This window comes from Nesoenas mayeri, assembly GCF_963082525.1.
Source record: "Nesoenas mayeri genome assembly, chromosome: 1".
NCBI lineage: Eukaryota > Metazoa > Chordata > Aves > Columbiformes > Columbidae > Nesoenas > Nesoenas mayeri.
In genome coordinates this window covers 35,498,561-35,518,381 of record NC_137541.1, presented here as the reverse complement: position 1 = coordinate 35,518,381, position 19,821 = coordinate 35,498,561, and the positions used below count along the sequence as shown (strand labels likewise).

General features: G+C 41.7%; 1 protein-coding gene across 1 annotated transcript in view; it reads left to right on the top strand.

Moving 5' to 3' along the window:
- Nucleotides 1–19,821, top strand: part of PPM1H (protein phosphatase, Mg2+/Mn2+ dependent 1H) — a gene marked incomplete at both ends in the record, with an annotated part of 133,567 nt that overhangs the window by 85,094 nt on the left and 28,652 nt on the right. The window contains one exon of the mRNA XM_080340319.1: nt 12,603–12,687. Coding sequence (XP_080196445.1) covers nt 12,603–12,687 — 85 coding nt within the window. The remainder of the gene's footprint in view (nt 1–12,602; nt 12,688–19,821) is intronic.

Genomic DNA, 19,821 nt, shown 5'->3' with positions numbered 1-19,821 from the left:
TGTGCAACAAACTGTTACTATCACAATGAGACTTAGGAAACGCCAAGTGTGAGACTTGAATGATAATGTGCTGTGCGGTGCCAGCTACACCTCAGACTTATGTCTGTGGTATTCAGTTTAACCACCAAAGCTTCTCAAATCTAATCATTTCATGCCACGTACCCTGGCAGTGTTGTATAGCAGCTGTCCTTTTGTAGTTGATGTGTAATTACATCATGAAAAGACTTTAATTACCATATTACTAAATTACCAGCCAGCAACCCTTTCAGGTTCAGCCCTAGCTCGCTTCTGTATGGACTATTAGGCTTCTCCAAGCTGAACACTTTTGGTTGGTGTAAAAGGGAGGAAAAATTGTGCTAATTGTAGGTTTTGTTATGATCTATTATTGAGCTTGATGTTATGGCATCACTAATGTCAATGATATAATTAAACTTCTGCTAACGATGCAATCACAGTTCTGTAATAATTATACATTAACTGCACATGATACCAGAACCCTGCTAAAAATGAGGTGATGTATTCAGATCCTCATGAAAACAAGTTGGAGGGAGCTGCTTTCATTCTCTAATGGCTTGTCTGATCATTCTTGGACACTGCCATAAATATTCCGATTTGTACAGTCAAAATTCATGTCTGAATATTAGCCAAAGCTTTTTGTAATGTTTCTTTCTCTCTTCCTCTCAGTGGTTAACATTGTCCATGCAAGGTTATCTAATTAGGGACTGATAGTGCTATAGTCAGTTATCCAATATATTGTGCTTTTTTGGTGAGCATTGGTGCGCTGTACTTTGCTTACCAGTTTGCCTGCCAGTTTGCCATATACACTATGGTAACTAGGCCAGGCACTCAGAATAACTGCCTTTGTTTTTTTTTTTAATAAGGAATAGTAAATCTTCTAATTCTTTTAAATAGTATTGTTCAATTTTATATTGCTAAAGTGACTTTTACTTCTAAAGTGCCATAACACGCCCTGTTAATCTCAGTTCTTTTTAGTTTTATGTGCTATATTAGGTTGTTGGTTTATAGCTAGTGATGAAGTAGTAGTAAAACAAGGACGTAATGTTTTTACTGATTACTGCCCAATTATTGTATAGCCTCATGCAACATAACATTTGCACAATATCACTACAGTGACTGTAATGCAATATGATCATATTAGCTATCTTTGGCACGAGTGCTGTTCTGGCTTTCATGTTGTCTGGCTGAGGAGCTGCTCAGAGGCTGCAGGCGCTGCCATTTTGTGCTGTGCTTAGAGACATGCAGGGCTGCTGCGCTTTTATCATTATACGAGAAGCAGAACACCACAAGTTGATTTGACTTTTCTGTAGGCCCTGAAACACTCTCTAAATCTGCAAATGGGTCCTTGGGCTTTTTTTGATTTATTGGCAGAACATGGGATCAAAGCAAAGAGCCTGATGTTTTGGAGGCTTCACAGACTTGCAGGGTCACTGGATTTTTTTTGCTTTGCTTCATCAGCTTTTTTTATCATCTCTTTTTCTTTTTGCTTTTTCTCCCCCATGCCTGTGTTTTCAGGGTATATTCACCCTCTGTTTGAACATATATCCTTATGTCCAGGATAGATGTTTCTCCTCCTTTTTGCAAGCGCAGAATTAATTCTGAAGCATTTGGGAATAAATGATAGGAGCTTGTTGAGTGAATGTTTTTGTGGCATTTCTGTGTGGGTGCACGTTAAGCAACTTCATTGGTGCTTCAGGTGCCCAGATGTGGGAGTGTGTGTTTATAACACCGACTTCTCCCAGTGTAATAAAATGCTGAATTGAAAATTGAATTCTGCTTTGTTTACTGCTTCAATTCTTTCTGGATTTGCTGCTTGTGTTGAGTCTCACTGCATTTATACTTCCTTTTCTACTGTGTTATGGTGCTTGTCAGCTGCTTCCCTTGTGCATAGTTCTCATTGTAAGAAGTAAAATTTGGGGATCAATCTGCTTTTATGAAGCAAATGAGAGAGGCATGGAAACAGCCATGTATCTGCTGACTGGCACTGTAGCTCAAATAGAATTTCTGAGAAGTCAGAATTGATGATTCTGACCCATTTTTGTGGTTTATGCTATCTGACCTCTTCCTCAAGGCAGTCCAGCAGGGTGGTTTTTTTGCCAGAAGTGCTAACACTGTGTAGGGATGGAGACCAAAAATCTAGTATGTTACTATTGTAGAACTAGTTTGCTTTAGTCTTCGGTTTACAGTATTTTTAAGAAACTGTAATTTTCTGATTTTTCTCAACTACCCATCTTCTAATCTAAATGGTGTATATTTTCCCTGTTTTCCTTGAGTGGCCTGACCAAGCTCTCTGTCTCCTTACGTCTGTGTCTGCATAAACAGCAATATCTGTGCTTCGTACTTAGAGGTCTCTAGAGGAAAGACTAACTCAGTTACTAAGCTTCTCCAGTCTGCAATATTTGGAAAAGCATTTTTTTTTCCTGTCTTCTCCTAAAGATGGGACAAAAAGAATTACAAATCTCTGAGCCACATGCAGGCCTTTTCACCCTGGGACCACATAATCCGTGGTGACTCCTCTTCATCCTCTGAAGTTCTTATTCCTCAAATCCTCAAAAGATGCCTCACAAGAGGTGAGAGCAACACTTACAGATTGTATTTTGACCAATCTATGTGCACATCCCCTTTTTAGATTATTATTAATTCTTCAATGGAATCACTTGGAAATAATAATGTTTGATTATTTCCCGGCAACAGATAACCTAAGCCTGGTCTGCTCAGGAGCCTGTGTAGTAGGGAGAGACTGAATTCAAGACAAAGTAAGTGTCTCCCATACACATTCTCCTTCACTGACTGTAGTTTGGTTGGTGGAGAAGTCTGATCCTGCCAAGCCAAAAATGCTGCAAAGGAGCATGACATCTTAGTCACACTCAGGAGATACGGCCAATTCCCATCTCTCTGTTTCCCCTCCTTTTTTTCTTTAGAAGCCTGATTTGCAGGGCTGCAAAAAGCACTTCTGGCTCCTCTCCTTCTGCCTGGCTTCCTTCCAGGGAGAAGCAACAGCACAAGATTCATAGGAGTAGCAGCAACCTCAGATATTGCAGGATTTTGTACTGGCTAAAGCTTTTGGAGGCACCTCAGGAAACACTTTGAGGTGTGGAGGAAAGGTGTCGGATCAGAAATAAGTCATTGCACTCAAAGTGCAGTGATGAGGAAGAACATTTTCTAGAGGTCCAGTAGATGACAGGTTCCAGGGTACTGGCGCATTGTATCCAGCACTGACTTGGCAGAAATGGTGAATTTGGCAGTAAATGTTCTTAGGCTTTTGAAGTCAAAACATATGTCCTGCCTCTTCTCCGAACTCTTGTTTTTCCTGGGAAAGCGTATGCCCTGTGTCTATGGCAATGTAGCAGGTGTTGAAGCCATTGTAAACATTTTCAGTTAAGTCTTTGGTCCTAGCCACCCAGGCATCATCTACCTGTGAAGTCCTTAAGTTCCAGATCATGAGGAGGAAGAGGAATTTTGGCTATTCAAGTAATATCAGTAAACTAGAAAGTCACAGTTCATTGGTATTAGTTTCCAGGAGCCATGAATTCTATGAACTTTAATTCTTATAGGTTTTCAGCCTTAAAAAAAAGAAAGAAAACCCTCAAACCAACAAAACCCAATCAAGCCAAGCAAAAAAAGCTGGTTGCTGCCACTGCAAGTAGAAATTCCCCTGCTGCCTTTTTTCATTGGTGAATATAACCACTGATCAAGGAAAAATTCCCACTGTAATAATATCTTTGCATGTATGTTGCATATGTAGCTTGTAGAGCTCATAGTGCCTCAGGTAAGATGGGTAAAGGTGCTGAGATGTAGTTTTAAACCCTCTTTTACCAGTACTTTACTGATGCATGAAGAGCCTGTGCCATCTGATAGAGGAAGCTCATGGTTTAAGCAAATATACCCAAATCCAGATCTCTCAGTACAGTGCATTAAGCTCAGAACAATCTTTTTAATCTGTGCCTTTGCAGCCCATAGGTTCTTCGCTCCAGTGTTACAGGGCCAGGGCACGCAAGAAGGCTGGGTGGGCAGGGGGAGCAGCCAGGCTCCCTTGGTGAATGTTTCAAGTCTGCTGTGGCCCTTACTGTGCTGGAAAGCTTTTTCTCATCCCCTGAATTCCGTGAGCCTGCCAGGTAGCCCAGGCCATTCAATCCTGGCAGCAGCTCTGCAATGCAGCTTGAGTCCTGTTCCTGGGCTTTTAGTGAGGGCTTCCTTTGTCACTTCTGCATGGGTGATTGAAGCAGGGCTTGAAGAAAAAGTAACTGATGCAGAGTGAGCAGAGGGTGCGAATTTCAGTCTGCTTTTACTTCTCGGTCCACCTTGTTCCAATATCCTGCAACCACCACTGAATTAAGCAAAAAAGCTGAGATCAAAGTAGATGTGATGCTTTAGTTGCTGAAAGTCATTCTGACTTCCTCAGTGGCAAGATAGTGAAGAGCAAGGGGAAAAAAATCCATGATTCTTCCACATTACATGGTCAGCCATATCCCAGCCATATTACTGGCAAAATAAACACTGACTTGCACAGCAATGCCTTCATCCACTAAGCCCAGGTTTAGTTGCCATAGTAACTCGTCCTGGAGATGAATGCGATATTCTGGACAGCAGGGAAAAAGCCTTTGATTCCACAGATACCAGTCCTGAGGCTCTGAGCTGGCCACAAAGACGTGACTGTGCCACTTTGTTCATTTCCCTGGCCTGGCCTGAGTAATTGGTGGCATATTGTTCAGCCGTGATACAGAAACACAGTGATGTATCATCATTGCAACCCCGGACTTAGCCGTGTTCAAATGAAGAATACACTGAAATCATCATGGGCAAAATGAATCCTGTGAGGACAGCAAATCTCCAACCTAAAGACGCTGGAACGGATGCCAGGCAGTTTTCTTGTGCTAATGGTGTCACTTTAGACTTACTATAAACTGACTTCTGATAGCTTCTTGGCTGCCAGCTGAAGTCCTCTCTGAAGAATTGGTGGGTTCAGATGTAAAACAGCAGGAAAGCACGCACAATTAATTACAGAGCATTTTAGTTTAGTTCGTTAGCTTTTGGTTTAGTGCTACTGGAACCAGAGTAGGCAATACTAGAAGTGTATAGGTAAACATATAAAATCACCACTGATTCAATAGCAAAAGTTACTTTCCTGATTAAGCAAACAAAATATTGCATGCAGGTAGCCAGTGCCATCCCATTAGTGATGGGGTGGGAGTACAAAAAAAAAAGAAAAAAAATTAATTATCCCTAAAATGAAACGCTGTTAATAAAGCCATCTGCTAATAATAAGCCAACTGCTAATAATAACTCCATACTTAGATTGCATCAGACAAGCAATACACTTGAGGACCTAAACTAGAGCAGCAAATTCATGGGAGAGTCACATGGGAATGGAGCTGCAGCATGTAAAAGAGGCACAGAAAACTAAAAGCATGCAGCTCTTGGGGTCAAAAATGACCTAGCAAGGTGTCTTCTCCAAGATATCTCCTCTGTGGACAACCTGCAAGCTCAGTACTATATTTTACTTTAAAACTGTAGAGTGAGTAGTGATGCAGAAACAACTGAAGTAATTTCGTTACGGTGTTGGTGATGATCAAGTGCTTCTCACTGTTGGATGCAATATATAGAGCAGAGGGAGGCCACCAGGAGTAGAAAATCCCTTTAACCTGCTGCTTACTAAATGGGATGGAATATGAGATCTGTTCTAAAAATCCAGGTTTTTATTATTTTTGGTGACAGTAAGGAAGATGCAGACTGGCCCAAGTGCTAGCGTAGATGAGAAGTGAGCCTGTCTGTGGAAATCTATGAGTGTTATTTTGCTTCGAGAAACAGCTTCTACTTGCCCATTTGTGATCCCTTGGTAAAAAGTAATACAATTCATTTAGTAAAAACAGGCCATTGGGTAACTGGAAACAGCATAAAGCTCTACACGTGTGTGTGCAGAACAGGTCGCGTTGCTTGTAGGTGCCTCTGAAAGGTGACTCTCAGGGTTTCTTGCAGGGACTGGATTTCGTAATTTCTTTGCATGGTTCTTTTCGAAGGAGGAGGAGGTTCTGTTGTTGCCACAGGAGAGCTGGGGCACGCTTGGCTCTGTGCTGCTGTGAGGACATGAAAAGAGGCTCTTGAATGAAATACCTGGGAGCGCCAGATGGGTGTCCTGCCAGAGCAGGGCTGCCCTTGGTGGCTGTGCTGCCGAGATGTTCACCCTCAGAGCAGCCAGGGCAGCTGGCAGCCTGCGAAAGGCCTTTAGCAGGAGTTTGGGGGGCTTCTTCATTGTTCCTGCAGGAAATGCCAAAGCACGGTCCTATAGGAAATTATTTTAACTCTGGTTTTGTGCAATACTTCACCAAGGCAACTTCTCACACCTTTTGTTGGCCTGAGGGAGCTGAAGTTTCCCCAAGTGATGAATGAGTGTGTCCGAGCAGCCCGCTTTACCTGTGATGTACATGGTGAGACTGCATTGCCACAGCAAGAGCCACAAGCAGGGAGAGTGTGTTCCCTCCTAAAGCTGGCTTCATTCTGCTGGAGGAAAAATGATCCAGTGTTGTTGTTCTGTCACAGTATTTCTGTGGACGGCCTGATGTTTGTGCTGAAAAATGTGAAGAAACCAGGTGGCGGGACTGTTGAGTGGCAGGAGGTGGAAAATGAGGACTGCGGCAATTTTCATTGGCTCTTCCCCCCTCCCTGGTTGTTTCTTGTTTTCTTCTTGGTGGCAATGCTGAGTAGGGTTTGGGGCATTTTTGAAATATCTGCTGGGTATTATGGATGGGAGGCGGCCAGGGTTTTTTCCATTGGTCTTGCTGATTTCACCTCTGAGTTTTATGGAGATGGATATGTCAACGCTGGCACCTGTTTTAATGCCAGCTAAACATTATATAATGGTTTGTTTCACTATCCCCAGGCTGCCTTAATTCATAAAATTAAGGAAATCATTTAAAGGCTTTGCACTACAGTTCCATGATTACTGCCAGTGCGGTGAGGTGTTTGTTCACCTGGTTTCTAAAGAAACACTGAGAAATGAGTCTGCGTGGGACTAAAGGAGAGTAATTCAGTTCGTAATAAGTGAAACCAAGGTGAGAGGGCTGAATGTATTAAAAAGTCATCAGTAATTGTAATGGCTGTAAGTTTCAGTACTGCATTTAGAGAAGAGAGAAGCAATTTTTTTGAATCTTTTTATAATCGCTTCTTCTTTCACTTCTTAGCAATTAAGAGAAGGTAAATAAACAAAAATGGTTTGAAGCTCTCCAGACATTAGCATTGCTCTTCTTTAAATATAAGCATTTAGTTACCATAGTAAACAAGTACCCATCTAGACTCATTCTGTAGTTCTAGGATTTACTTATTTTGTGTGTTGTTTTTTTTTCTTTTTCTCAGCTATTGTGTGACACACCTAATTAAAATCTACTGCTTGGTTCCCCTTTGAACGTAATAAAACCCTGCTTTATTCTTTCTGTCAGTTTAATCCCTCTTTCTTTTCCATTGACACATTTCTAATACCTCTTCAGACAGGCCAGACACTCCTGCTTCATCTGTACGGAATCCACAATGCTTAACACCTTTTGACAAAATGGATACATCCTCCCTGTGGCTTGCAATTGATACATGCTGTCAAAAAGGGTTTTCCGAGTGGTCTCTCTTTGTCACCTTTACCAGATTTTTATCCTCTGTTGTAGAAATGTGCAGTTTAATGTTGCGTTTCAAATCATTTTTGGCTGAGAAAGTGTGTAATGGAATCAGGGTGTCCCCTGAATACTCCTAACAGTAGGAGATGCCTCTTTGTTTTGAACAACCAGAATCCCAATAGACCCATGACAGCAGTGAAATTACACTTTTGACCTTGTTCACTAAAGTGTTTCTTTCTCTGTATGATTAAATGAGGGTAACCAACAATAGCTTTCTCTAAAATGTATGAGTTTCCCTCTGTTTGTGTCTCATAAGAAACTCAGAAAGGATGCTGTGCAATTCTCAGCTGATTGTGTTCTCCACAAAATAAAAAGAAAAAAAAAAAAAACCCTGCTTGATTCAAGGAGAAGTGGCGGTTTTAACCATATTAAAAATGCAAAAGCAATTGATATATTGATATTTTCCTTAAGCCAGTGTTGTTGCTGCATCCTGAGTGTGAGAGCAGCAGTACAACACAGTGGCAGATTTTAACCCTTTTGTTGCTTCATTCACCACATGTTTTAAAAGAGAATATATGTTAAAGCACCAAATACTATTTTAAAGCATTGAATCTGAACACAGGAAATAACCATGTACTTAAGGTTCTGTGCGAATGCTGGAGTACTCATAAGATCATGTAGCTGATCACCATGGGCTATGCAGTTCTGTCAATCCAAAAGATAAATGTGGTCATTTCTGTAGATTTACATGCAGCCTTTTAAGCTCCTGGTGTTTCTTTTCAATTTTGCATGACTGAGGGGATGTGGCCACTGCAGGATGTGCTGTAGCTGCCAGTCCTACCTTACGCACTGAGGCACCGTCACATCTCTTGCTCCACATTTATTTGTTCAGGACATGACTTACCTGGATCAGAACACGCTCAGTGATGTGGCCAGAAGAGAGATACAAAACCAGATTTTTGCATCTTTCATTTTATGCTACTTAGCTGTATTTGGGGGACTTTTTTCCCCCAATATATTCCTGTTTTCTGTGAGTATTTACCAGCTCTGGATTAACTAACATACTTTGTCGTGCAGAGCACGTTATTTGTGAAATGCAAGGGCGAGTACAATCCTGTAGTTTGTGTGGGTGGGGAGTTAGGTAGCTGGGTTCAAAGACGGGAGGTCTCAAAAATCTGTAGTTTCTTTTTAGAAGGGATCAAAATAAGTGAGTCTAATGGCTTCTGTGGCCTCAAGACTTAAGAGTAGCTTCTCCTCTTCATTTGCTCGCAGTGGATGATGCCGTGTGGAGGAGGCATCAGAGCCCCAGAGCTTGGAGGGTAACACACTGAGGGGGCTGCAGATCTGTGACTCCCAATTTCCCATCCTGCCAAAAAAACCCTTTTGTTTTTTAATTGCAGTTTCGTTGGTAATATAAATTAACGGTCAGTATGGGTCTGAAGCAACCTTGTCATCAGAGAATATTTGGTTAGTTTTGACATACTTGTTCCCTACAAACATGAATCATCAGTCTGCCTTTGGCAGGCTCACCCTGTGGCTCTGCTATAATGTGTTTCACCAGTGTGGCTGAAATTAAAATGTCACTATTAAACATGGCAGAATCAGATGCTCTCTGGGCGCTGCATCTCTTCAAGTTCTTCTTGCTTCCTATGCAGCTATTTCTGACAGTTTAATAGGACAGCTTTATTCTGGTATAAAATAATACATTCATATTTCCACAGCGCACAGGGAGCTAAATGCTTTCAGAGCACTATTTCATTGTGTACATGCATCTTTCATGCATGGCAGAAGCAGTAACGCTCATGTAACGCCATGTTGCTGCTTAGTCCATTAGGAAGCATAAAGTCAGAATTAATTGTCCTGCAGGACTGTACAGAGCAGGTCTGTAAAAGCGGTTGCCGGGCTGTTTGCGGCTGCTGCGTCAGCCAAGCGCCCTCCCCATGCGTGGTTATTGACTTTGGGCTATTGAATTCAGGGCTCTGGAGGTTGCTCGGTGGGAAAAGCCTTCAGTCGGTGCTTGGCAGCTCTGTCACTGCGAGGTCACGGAGAGGGCAGTTCAGTCTCCAAACCCAATTAAGGGCCTGATTCGGCACCTCTTCAATCACAGGGGAAAATCCCTGGCTCCTGGGCCAGGCTTTCGCACCTCTCCAGTGAGACAGCTGATGAATGTGTCTGTTTTTGTCACTTGGGCTATCAGAAATAGCCTTTGCTGTAATGAAACCGCTAAGCAGCGGGTGCGGAAAGGTGAAGAGCCTGGTAAGAGGATAATGCACCCACCGCAGCTGAATTCAGACCAGTGACCTGTCCGTGTATGTCTGCATCCCTCCCATTACTCATATCTAGAGCCATCTAATTCATCAGATCAAATAATTTGACTCCTCTGAGCAGCTGTAACTTTCAAGATTAATAAAGTCCAACAGCTGAAAACATTAATGAAAAATAGAAAACCGAAGCTCTGTTTTATCAGGTATCAACAGCGTTGCTTTAATTCCCCCATCCAAAGATATGTGTGTGTGTGTGTGTGTTGGATTGTGCTTTTCATCCCAGGTGGCTGCTATTTCTATTGAAAATAAGTTGAGCCATGAAAGGTTGACCGACTCGCCTCTGAATTGCTTTTTATATGATGTGGGTCCCTCAGGGCCCAATTCTAGCCACAGAAGTGAGAATGATAGCTATCAGCGTATATAGGAAGTATGTCAGTGTGCACAAAGGAAAAGGTGAACCCCAGACTGGTCTGAGTGGCCCTTAAAATATGGATTTCCTGTGAAATGGTGATTAAAGGGGAAGCAAAGGATAATTAGAAAATTAGCCTGATGTGCCAGCAGTTATATCAATGTGTGTTTTTATATTAGGTCTTTCAGACAAGCAAAGATCAGGCAATCCCTTATGGCTCTCTTACCCTAGTGTGTAAAATTTGGTTAGTGTCTGATCAGCTCCTTTGATCACTCTAGTCTAGACTGTTGCCAGAGTACTTACTCTGTACTAAACCCACAGTTCCCTTAAATGGAGGCCTACTCCAGTGAGTCAAATTACAAATGAAAAGGTTATAAAAACTGTCCACTGTATTTTGAGTAAATGATTTTAGTTCAAAGCCAAATACCTTCAGAACTGCAAAAATAAAAGTAAAGGTGTTGCTGCAGAAAAGAGGTGGTAGTGTTCTTGCTTCATTTTTAAATGACTGTCTCAGAAATCCAAAGAAAAATTTTAAGCAAACTTTTATTCTTTTTAATTGGAACAGCATTTTTGTAAGTCTTTAATGTGTTCGGATCCCATAAAGGGGAAAAATTTCCATCAAAAATTCTGCACAAAATTCTCTTAAGAAATTAATGAGTTACAACCACCATGTCTGTCTCATTTCAGGCACACAATATTGTTTTTAATTGTAGCAGTGGAGGGCCAGTGGGAGCCTTCAGTATGTAGGTTGCACTCTTGCTACCTCTAGTTTCTACACAGGATTGTTTGCAAGGGAGTACTGCAAGCCCAGGAACACTGAATTTATCTGTCAAAGCAGAGTAGTTTTCCCCTGAACACTAGAGCCTTTTCCCACCTTTCCCATTGCAGCGCCATCCTGTAGCTGTCTGTTCTTTGCCACGTGAATCTCAGAAAGGGGAGCAATTCCTTTCTTCTTTGATATTGCTTCTTCCTTTTGCATTCTAGTGATAGTAGATGATAATTCAGAGACAATTTTAGTCCAATATCATATTCAGAAAATTTGGAAAGTTATCTGATGCCACTAATTTTACAAAGCTGGTTTGCACCTGGGACAGTTTTCCTAAGATGGCCGTGTTTTGAATTTGGAGGTTAAGTTTTCAGTCTTTGTGTGTCTGCCATATTTGTTGGTTGCATTGCAGTGCCATCGGAATACCTGGCAGAGAGACAATGCCAGCAAACTGATCAAATTTTCAACAGAAGTAAGCTAACACATAAATATCCCATCAACCGGGTGAAAAGATAACAGAAAGGAGACGATTTAAACATACAGAAACTGTAATCCAAGTGACAGTTACTTGTTTTATCTACACCAAATTCTGTGCAAATTTCAGAGGAGAGCTGGTACACTGCTACTATCCAAACACTGAATTAATCTATTGACGGTTGAGAAACAGCTCCAAACCAGACATTAAAGTCTTTGGGATGATACATAGTCCATCCAGCTCTTTGAAAGTGCCAAGCATTACTATACTTACAGAGCTGAGTAAGTAATGGAAAGATAAAAGAACATAATTCTGTGAGTGAATACATGACTGCAAAATGTAGTAGGAATATTGGGTTAATTCTTCCCTCCTGTGACTGTGTTTCACGCAGTGGCATTACACCAGGAAGAATCAGGCCGTATTTTGCACGCAGCATAGAAGATTAAGAGGCAAGAGGCAGGTGTTTGAGAGAATTTTCTCTCTGCTGTCTGCAGAAGCTTATGTGAAATTTCCTGGCTGATCTGTAGTCGTTCCATTACCTGTTGTCTTTCGGCAGGTAACTAGTTAAATTTGTGTTAAACAGAATTTGCTTTGCCATTTCCATTTGCTGGTGGAGTAGAAATGTTCTGACATGACATATGACCAATCAATAATTGGAAAGTGCTTGCATGAGTCATTTGAAGCCAGGAGTTTAGACAGTGTCAGCCACAACTGGGATTAAAACCTGCAAAGAGTTGTCTACAATCAGTGATTCTGCAGCATCTCCTGGGTGCCTGCATTTCACTTAATAAGGATACCCTGTAGACATCAACTGAAATAACTCTCGCCTTTGTTGCTTGGATGTTTTTGTGAGCTCTGAAATGAACTTGGCATATACAAATGTACTTTGTTATCCAGCCTAAAGGATGCAGGGCAGGAATTATTATCCTGTTTTGCTGACAACTTCAGTAGAAAAGAAATGGCTTTATTTTACTGTGACTCTGAAGAGAATAAGAGTGTAACTGTACCCAGTGGTTTTCTGGGTATCTTTTTTTTTTTCTTCTGTACTGATGATGTTTTATTACCATTGCAGGGCTATAATAATCCGAAATGGTGAAGTCATTCCAATGTCTTCAGAATTCACTCCAGAGACAGAACGCCAGCGACTTCAATACCTGGTAAGAGACCTCAGGACCAAATCAGGTGCTGCTGCTGACAAGCATTGCCTGGTGATAATCTAAGGTTACGGTGGTTCAGTGAAGGACCTCGTGTCTGCTGAACACCAGTGACTGACCACATCTTTCTTTTAGCCATCAGCAAACATGGAGAAAAGCCTGGTGGTGCAAATCCCGATGAAAGCTGTGTGACCTTTTCTGTGAAGGCCATCAATTAGCATGGCTGTGCTTGTGCACCTTGTTCAGCTGCAGACCTTCAGCAGCTCATTGGGGTTGGATGACCAAAGCTCAGACATAGAGCTAACAAGCCACAGAGGTATTTCAGTCCATCCCAGTGTTTGCTGTGGGACAGTATAAAATACCACAGATTGCTCTTTGTGTGCGTGTGAACATTATTGCAGGGTTTTATTCATTTGCTCTAATAGTGCACCAATAGTATCTCGATCAAGGAAAATATATCAAGCTTAGAAGTGATTTCAGTCAGCATTAGTAGCTGCAAGATAGGGTGGATGAAGAAAGCCTAGTTTTATTTAGTGTAGCAGCACCTGTAAAGCTGGGACAGGGTGATTAGCTACACCAAGTCACATTGGCTGATAAGCTGCCCAAGAAACTAAGTCAAAATGCATGTTATTTTTTGTGCAAACAATCCTCTTTAAGTTTTTCATTGATGGTCGGATCAGTTGGTTGAAGTTGGATGGGCTCTTTATCAAAATGTCATTCCCGATGCAGCTGGAGATTTCTTTTCTGCTTCTTCTGGTCTTCTGCTTTTTCCTCCCAGAAATTTCAGCATAAGCCAAGGCAGGCTCGCTGTCAGCTTTGCGTGACGTGAGGTGGACAGGCCAAGGCCAGTGGCATTCCCTGTTCTTAAGTTGTCTTTTATCTTTAGCCGAGCCCAAGCACTGTGGTTTGAAACTAGGCAAAATACCGGTGGTTTAAGGCAGGGGCGGAAGGTTTTAAAGAAAAATTGTAAATGTTTCTGCAATTGTCAAGTTTGATTTTTAGTCAGGTTCACTGGCCTGAAGCTGAAAATTTCAGAGGAAATACTGCTTTGGGAGTATTTGTATTTGGAGAATGAAGTGGAAAAAAGGCCTAATAAATATTTACAGTTCAGTTATATTTAAAATAATTTGTTTGCCTTTAAAATAAAAGGTATCTTTGGTATCTAGGGAGTGTGCTACTTCTGTAGGAAATATGAGATAAAGCATTGCCTACAAGGGATTTTTTTTCCCTTTTGATGTCCTTTCTGGCTCATATTTGAAAACAGCAGCTGATCTGAAAAGCATTTCTGCTGTTTCCTTTGGAAAATTCCTTTACATTTGTTTATTTATTTTAATTCTATATGTAAAAAATAAGCCAGTGCTATGGGTATCATGTTCAAAGAAAATACATGCAAGACAGCAAGAGCGTGAAACAAAATTAGAGATCATTTCAAACATAACATTCTGTAAGTAACATTTTCACTTTAGTGTTGTGGGGGGATTTTTTTCTTAAAAAAATATATATATAAAAAAGACGGCCCCAAATTTCTTACAAGGTTGGCATAACCAGTACACTCCAAAGGTTGCATCTGTCTTGCTGATTAGATCCCAAATAATTCTCCTTACCCTGCCTGTCCCCAGGTTCTGCTATCAGTCTATTCTATCATCGACGTCTCTTTTCTGCTGTTCTTATCTAAAAGCTACTTACTTTGGATTTATTTTCTTAAATGCAGTTAAAGCCGAGTTTCTTTGTTTCAAACATGTTGCACAGCTCTTCCTTTCTGCACAACAGGAAGAAGATCACTTAAATCATTTTAGCATTAATATTTTAAATGCAGAGAACCTGTTTACTGTGGGGAAGTTTCTGCCCAGGCAAAGGGAGGGTTTGGATTTACAGCCTGCAGGTGACCGAGTGGTGGCTCCCTGTGCTGTAGATACTGTTAGCACAGCTGGGGCAAAGGACTTTCCTCTGCCTTTAGTGCCTGTTGCTTGCTTCAGCCACACAGGACCTGGGTTTAGGTTAACTGGTGTCTTTTGGATTCACGTCCTCTTTTCTGGGCCCTAATTTCCATGTGCAAAGAAATCTGTGGAATAATGAGTTGTTCCGGTCATGTGAAGTCCTCTAGCCTAGTCTTAGACAAAACTGTGCTTCAGCTAGTACTGGTTGAGTAACCAAGGTGAGGGGAAACGCATGTTTTCCCTATCCAGCTCTCATTTCAATGCAGGTTTTTTGCCGTGTATGCAAGAATGGCCTGGGGCACAGGCCTCTGGTATGGCAACTTCAAAAGACCAAGCTGACTACCCAGTGATTCTGACTTTTGAGTAGGCACATTCATCCCTCTGTCTTCACCTGCACCTACTGTTTTTGCAGTGGGAGGACAGTGTACAGCTGCAGATTGCAGGCAGGCTGAATGGCAGAGGCAGGCTTCCGGGTCAGGGGACTTGTGAGAGTATTGCAGAAGGCAATTGATCCTTCTGTTAGAGAGGGCTTCTTAAGATGTAAGGCATGAAAGCCTTGCACCAGTGTTCCGCGAGTCCTTCGGCTTCTGTAGAGGTCCAGTGCACCATACGGTGGGCGTCCACGAGCCTCCACGTCTTTTGAATTTTTGTGTCTGTCTTTTCTTTTTAGCACTCTGGCACGAGAGCTCACACAGCGCCTGCTCCAGGAAAGCCCTGGCTTCCTGTATCCGTGTATCTTGATGGAGAACAAAATCCAGTATTGACTGGGAATTACTCTGGTACATTCAGCAGTTGTGCAGGCAATGACTGCCAGAGGCAATTTGCCTTTCATCTTCTGAGGAGACTATTAATTTTAGTCATGATAGTCTAAATTGCAACAGTAAATGGCATAGATTTTGTTACTTATTCCCGTGGAAAACGTGTTTAAAATGAATGATGAGTGAGTGTATTGCAGATGGGTGTATTTCTATTAGTTATCAAAGTTGCACTTTGAAGATGTGGTGTGAGATGAGCATGGTGTTACTGCAGACCACGTCCAGGCGTGTAGCCAGGCAATGCCCCAAAAGTTGGCAGCTCAGACCAAAGACGGTGCACTGCTGCTACGAGGGCAGGCTTTACAACTAGTAGAAACTGAGTGGCCATCGGTGGCAGTGAGCTGTGGATGCTCTTTGTGTTTGACACCATTCAAACAAAGGTTCATGTGCCCAGGCGAGCCTCTGTACAAAAAGAATCTATTCTCATTTCATTGTTCAAGAGGGGATTAAGTGATACTGACTTATCTGTTGAAGGATGCTTGGGGAACCCAAGCCTGAAGAGGACATTAACCTAGATTTCCTAAATGTCAGTTCAGTGCATCAATTACAAGTCAGATGCATCTTAATACTCTTACAGTTTGTGGCTCCCTGCATCACCCAGCGTAGGATTGCTTTGGCCAACTGATATATTGCATGATGCCATGGTAAAAGAGATGTGTACTTTATGGACAGAGTCCTGGCCTTTCATAAGAGGAGAGACCAATCTTGGCATGGATTTGGCTCCCATTTCCCTTTTTCCTTCTACCACTACCTCCTTTAGTTTTAATCTCTGTTTCACTTAATCATATCCATATGATAATGGCTGAGTAATTTGCAAAACTTCTGGAAGCATTGTGCTGTGCAAGCTATTTTGAGCGGTAGTCCCATACAGTGAAATATCCTGTTTGAGAAAATGTCACAATATGATAAGGGGATAAAGTTGTAAGATATTGCAGGGGAGTTGGACTAGATGACCTTTGCAGGTCCCTTCCAACCCAAACTATTCTATGGTTCTATATAGTTGGTGTAGGGGAAAACAGCAATTTTGAAAATAACGCAGAATACAATGAAACTGCTGGTGCCAGTGATGTCCCAGAGCAGTGTGTGCTGGAGGAGCTGGAAAAGGCATCAACAAGCCTTATCGAGGTACGATAAGATACATGCAGTGCTCCCTGCCACCTAATTAACTGGCACACTAGTGTGTAAGTCTAATTTCATATTTGCTTTGCTGATCACCAGGAAACACAGTGGGAAGTAAATGGCCTTTTGAAAGAAACGTGACTACAATTTCCTTGAGCAGGCTCCATTTTAAACAACTAATGTTGAATGTAATACAGCCAGCCACAAAATACACCATAAAATGGCAGAGTACCAAAATGATGCAGACTATGCCAGATTTATGCCAAAAAGCTGTAATAGCTTCTGAAAGAAAAATGATGGAAAATATTCCAGTTCCATAACAGAATAACAATCTTGTCTGAACATACCTCACGAGGATATAGAAAGTGTTGGATAGTCACTCTTTTTATTAAATTTTAAGTTCTCTGAATGGTGTTTCTGATCTGAGGTTCTTGCAAATCGAGACTAAACAAATGAAAAAATGGAAAATACGGTGCCTCATCACAGATAAAATTCTGGTAGTGGGTTCACTTGCTGGTTTTGTTTCTCACTTGATCACTTGAAGGGATTTTGTGATGTCTGCTTGTTTATCTACTTGAAAGATCTGTAGATTTTTAAAGCATTGCTTTTTATGTATTTTCTGGTTCTACTGCCCAGCACAATTTGGTTGGGGTGGAAAGGGAGAAGAGTCTTGCCTTGTAGTAAATGTAGAACTGTTCTCAACAGACCCAACTGGAAGTTGCAGCTGAATTTTATAGTAGAACATTCTTCTCTCTGTAGAATTACCAGTGAAGCATCAAAAATAACTGTTAAAAAGGGTAACAAAATACAGATTTCTTTTTTTTTTTAAAATCACAATTTCTTCACATAAGAATTCAGCTCACAGGCAGCAGAAGCTTCCAAATTGCTCTTTTCCCTCTGTTCCACTGATGCCAAAAATATTAGAATCAAGTTAAGATCCCTGGATTGTAAATCAGGCATTGAGGCTTGGCTGCGGAAGAGAAATCTTATTTGAACATTAGCAGTCCACTGGTAACTCTGCCAGCTTTATTAATCTTATTTCACTTGTGACCTCAGACTTTCCATCTGAGTAAATCTTTATGAAATGCAGTCTTCCCAATCGCTTTACCTTTTCAATAAAGGAAATTCTTGTTTTCAAGGGGAAAAATGCTAGAAGCCTGGAAGTTTTTACTTCTGGACCTGTGATCTAGCCTATTAAGTCATCTCGTAATCTAAAGGTTAAATAAATTCATTTTGATGTCAGGTATGAGGCTTTTTGCTTTAAATAAGGCTTCTTGTTTTGTAGGCAGGCAACAATAGTCTTTAGCTAGAAGTGGTTTGTAGTGATTTAATCAAGATAGGCTGTGCATTTTAAAAGTGAACTGAAATGCACTTTCGAAGCAGACAGACTTCATTGTTTACAATATCATAGACTAGAAAGAATTAAAAAAATACCAAAACAAGTCCAGTTCTCTGCTGTCAGTGTGTAGCAATACATCAAATAAATCATTAGAGATGTTCCATCTTTATTGCAACTGGAATGAAAATAAATAAAAATAAAAAGTTTACATGTACTTTTAAATAAAGAATCCAGAGTTCTGGAAGTAATAAAAGCCTCATCTGGACTAGTACTGCTAGACCTCTCAAAAATCACTAGTGCTTCTCAATCATCTCTGTTATGAGAAGCAGTGATCCAATTAGAGGGTCCTTGAAAACAATGTTTGGGTGGGTGAGGGGACCTTGGCTTATTGTAGACTGCAAGGAAAAAAAACGTGATTCCCTTAACTGTACACGGAGAGAGTATTTGATGGAGCTCCTGTTCCAGGAAGGGATCACAATGTCAAGAACAAACTTGCGTGCTTGAAAGCTGCCTCTTGAAAGCAGAATCCAATCTTGTTGGCTACACACAGCAATCTCCCTCAGCCCCGTTTCAGCCGAGCTTGAGGTGTTTTCTGGAAGGGTGTCTGGCGATGGGAACGGGGAGAAGCTGATGGAAGGTTAGTGCTGCGATGTGCTGAGCCTGGTCCAACTCCTATTAAATTGAGTGGGAGCAGGCTCAGCCCTTAAATGCAGGAAATATTTTATTGTGAACTATCTGCATGATAGCTGCCAGGTAGATCAATAAGGGCTTCCACTGCTTCCTGCCGCTCACCTTTGATGAGCACTAGATTTATGACAAACCCACAAACCAAAGCCCGCTCATTTGGTCTGCCCTGACGGCAGCTGGTGCTGGAGATAAGACAGACTTTATTGCCTTAACTGGCTGGATAAGGGAAGAGAGTTATCTGCAGAAAGGTTAAGAAATGCAACTTTTTTCAGTTCCCTAGCTAATTTGACTGTGTCTTCAGAAGAGCTCACTCACAGTGTGGCTTTGAGGAGGGAAGGTGAAAGGCTTGTTTACGCAAATATTAAAGAAAAATGAGTGAGGTTTATTTTGGAAAGAATACATACAATATGCTTATGATTGTGTAACCTCATCTAGGTGTTCCTGCTCCCGCAGGGGGTTTGGACTAGATGATCTTTCGAGGTCCCTTCTAATCCCTAACATTCTATGATTCTGTGACCTATCATGTCAGGTGATCTGTGTGTAAATCCAAACCAAAAATTTGTGCAGTGGACAAAGAGCCTCACAATGCTGAGTTAGATCAGCTCTGGAGGTTGTGAGCCTTGGGCACATCTCTGTCACAGAGGCCTCCCAGCATCTGCAGAGCAGCACACCAGAAAGGACAGCAGCAGCCTTGGGACGTTAACACCACCAAAAACGTTAGCTGTGGTTGTGACACAAAACTGCTGCTGCTTTTCTTAAAGCCTGTTCTGCATGAAGGAAGAAGTTTTTTTAGAGAACAAGAAAATTAAGTGGTCTGCAACTCATGTTTATTCGCAGTGCTCTGTGTGATGGGGTGCAGCACACTGAGCAGGTAAAAGTCAACATTTTTCTCGAGGCAGTGACAATTAAGTGTGGTAGTAATATTAGGTTATATGCATTGTTCGCATAGCTGAACTAGGAGCCAAAAAGCTTGAGCTTCACTCCACACGCACCCCTCCAAGTCTCTGCTTGCTCCATGGCTTTGTCCTTTGATCGTTCTCTTCTGTCAGGTTGCTGACTTATAAAAGGAGATGTGTTCTGATCTACAAAGCCCTGCAGACTCCCTCAGGACCAGTGGCTGGGGCATACTTAGAGATCCCAAACACTGAGAAGCAGGGAAAAGAAGTGAAGGATTTTGAGGGCAAGTGGCCTGCTCCCTGTAAGGCTGCTGCCGGGTACCAGGCAGTGTCAGAACTGGTGT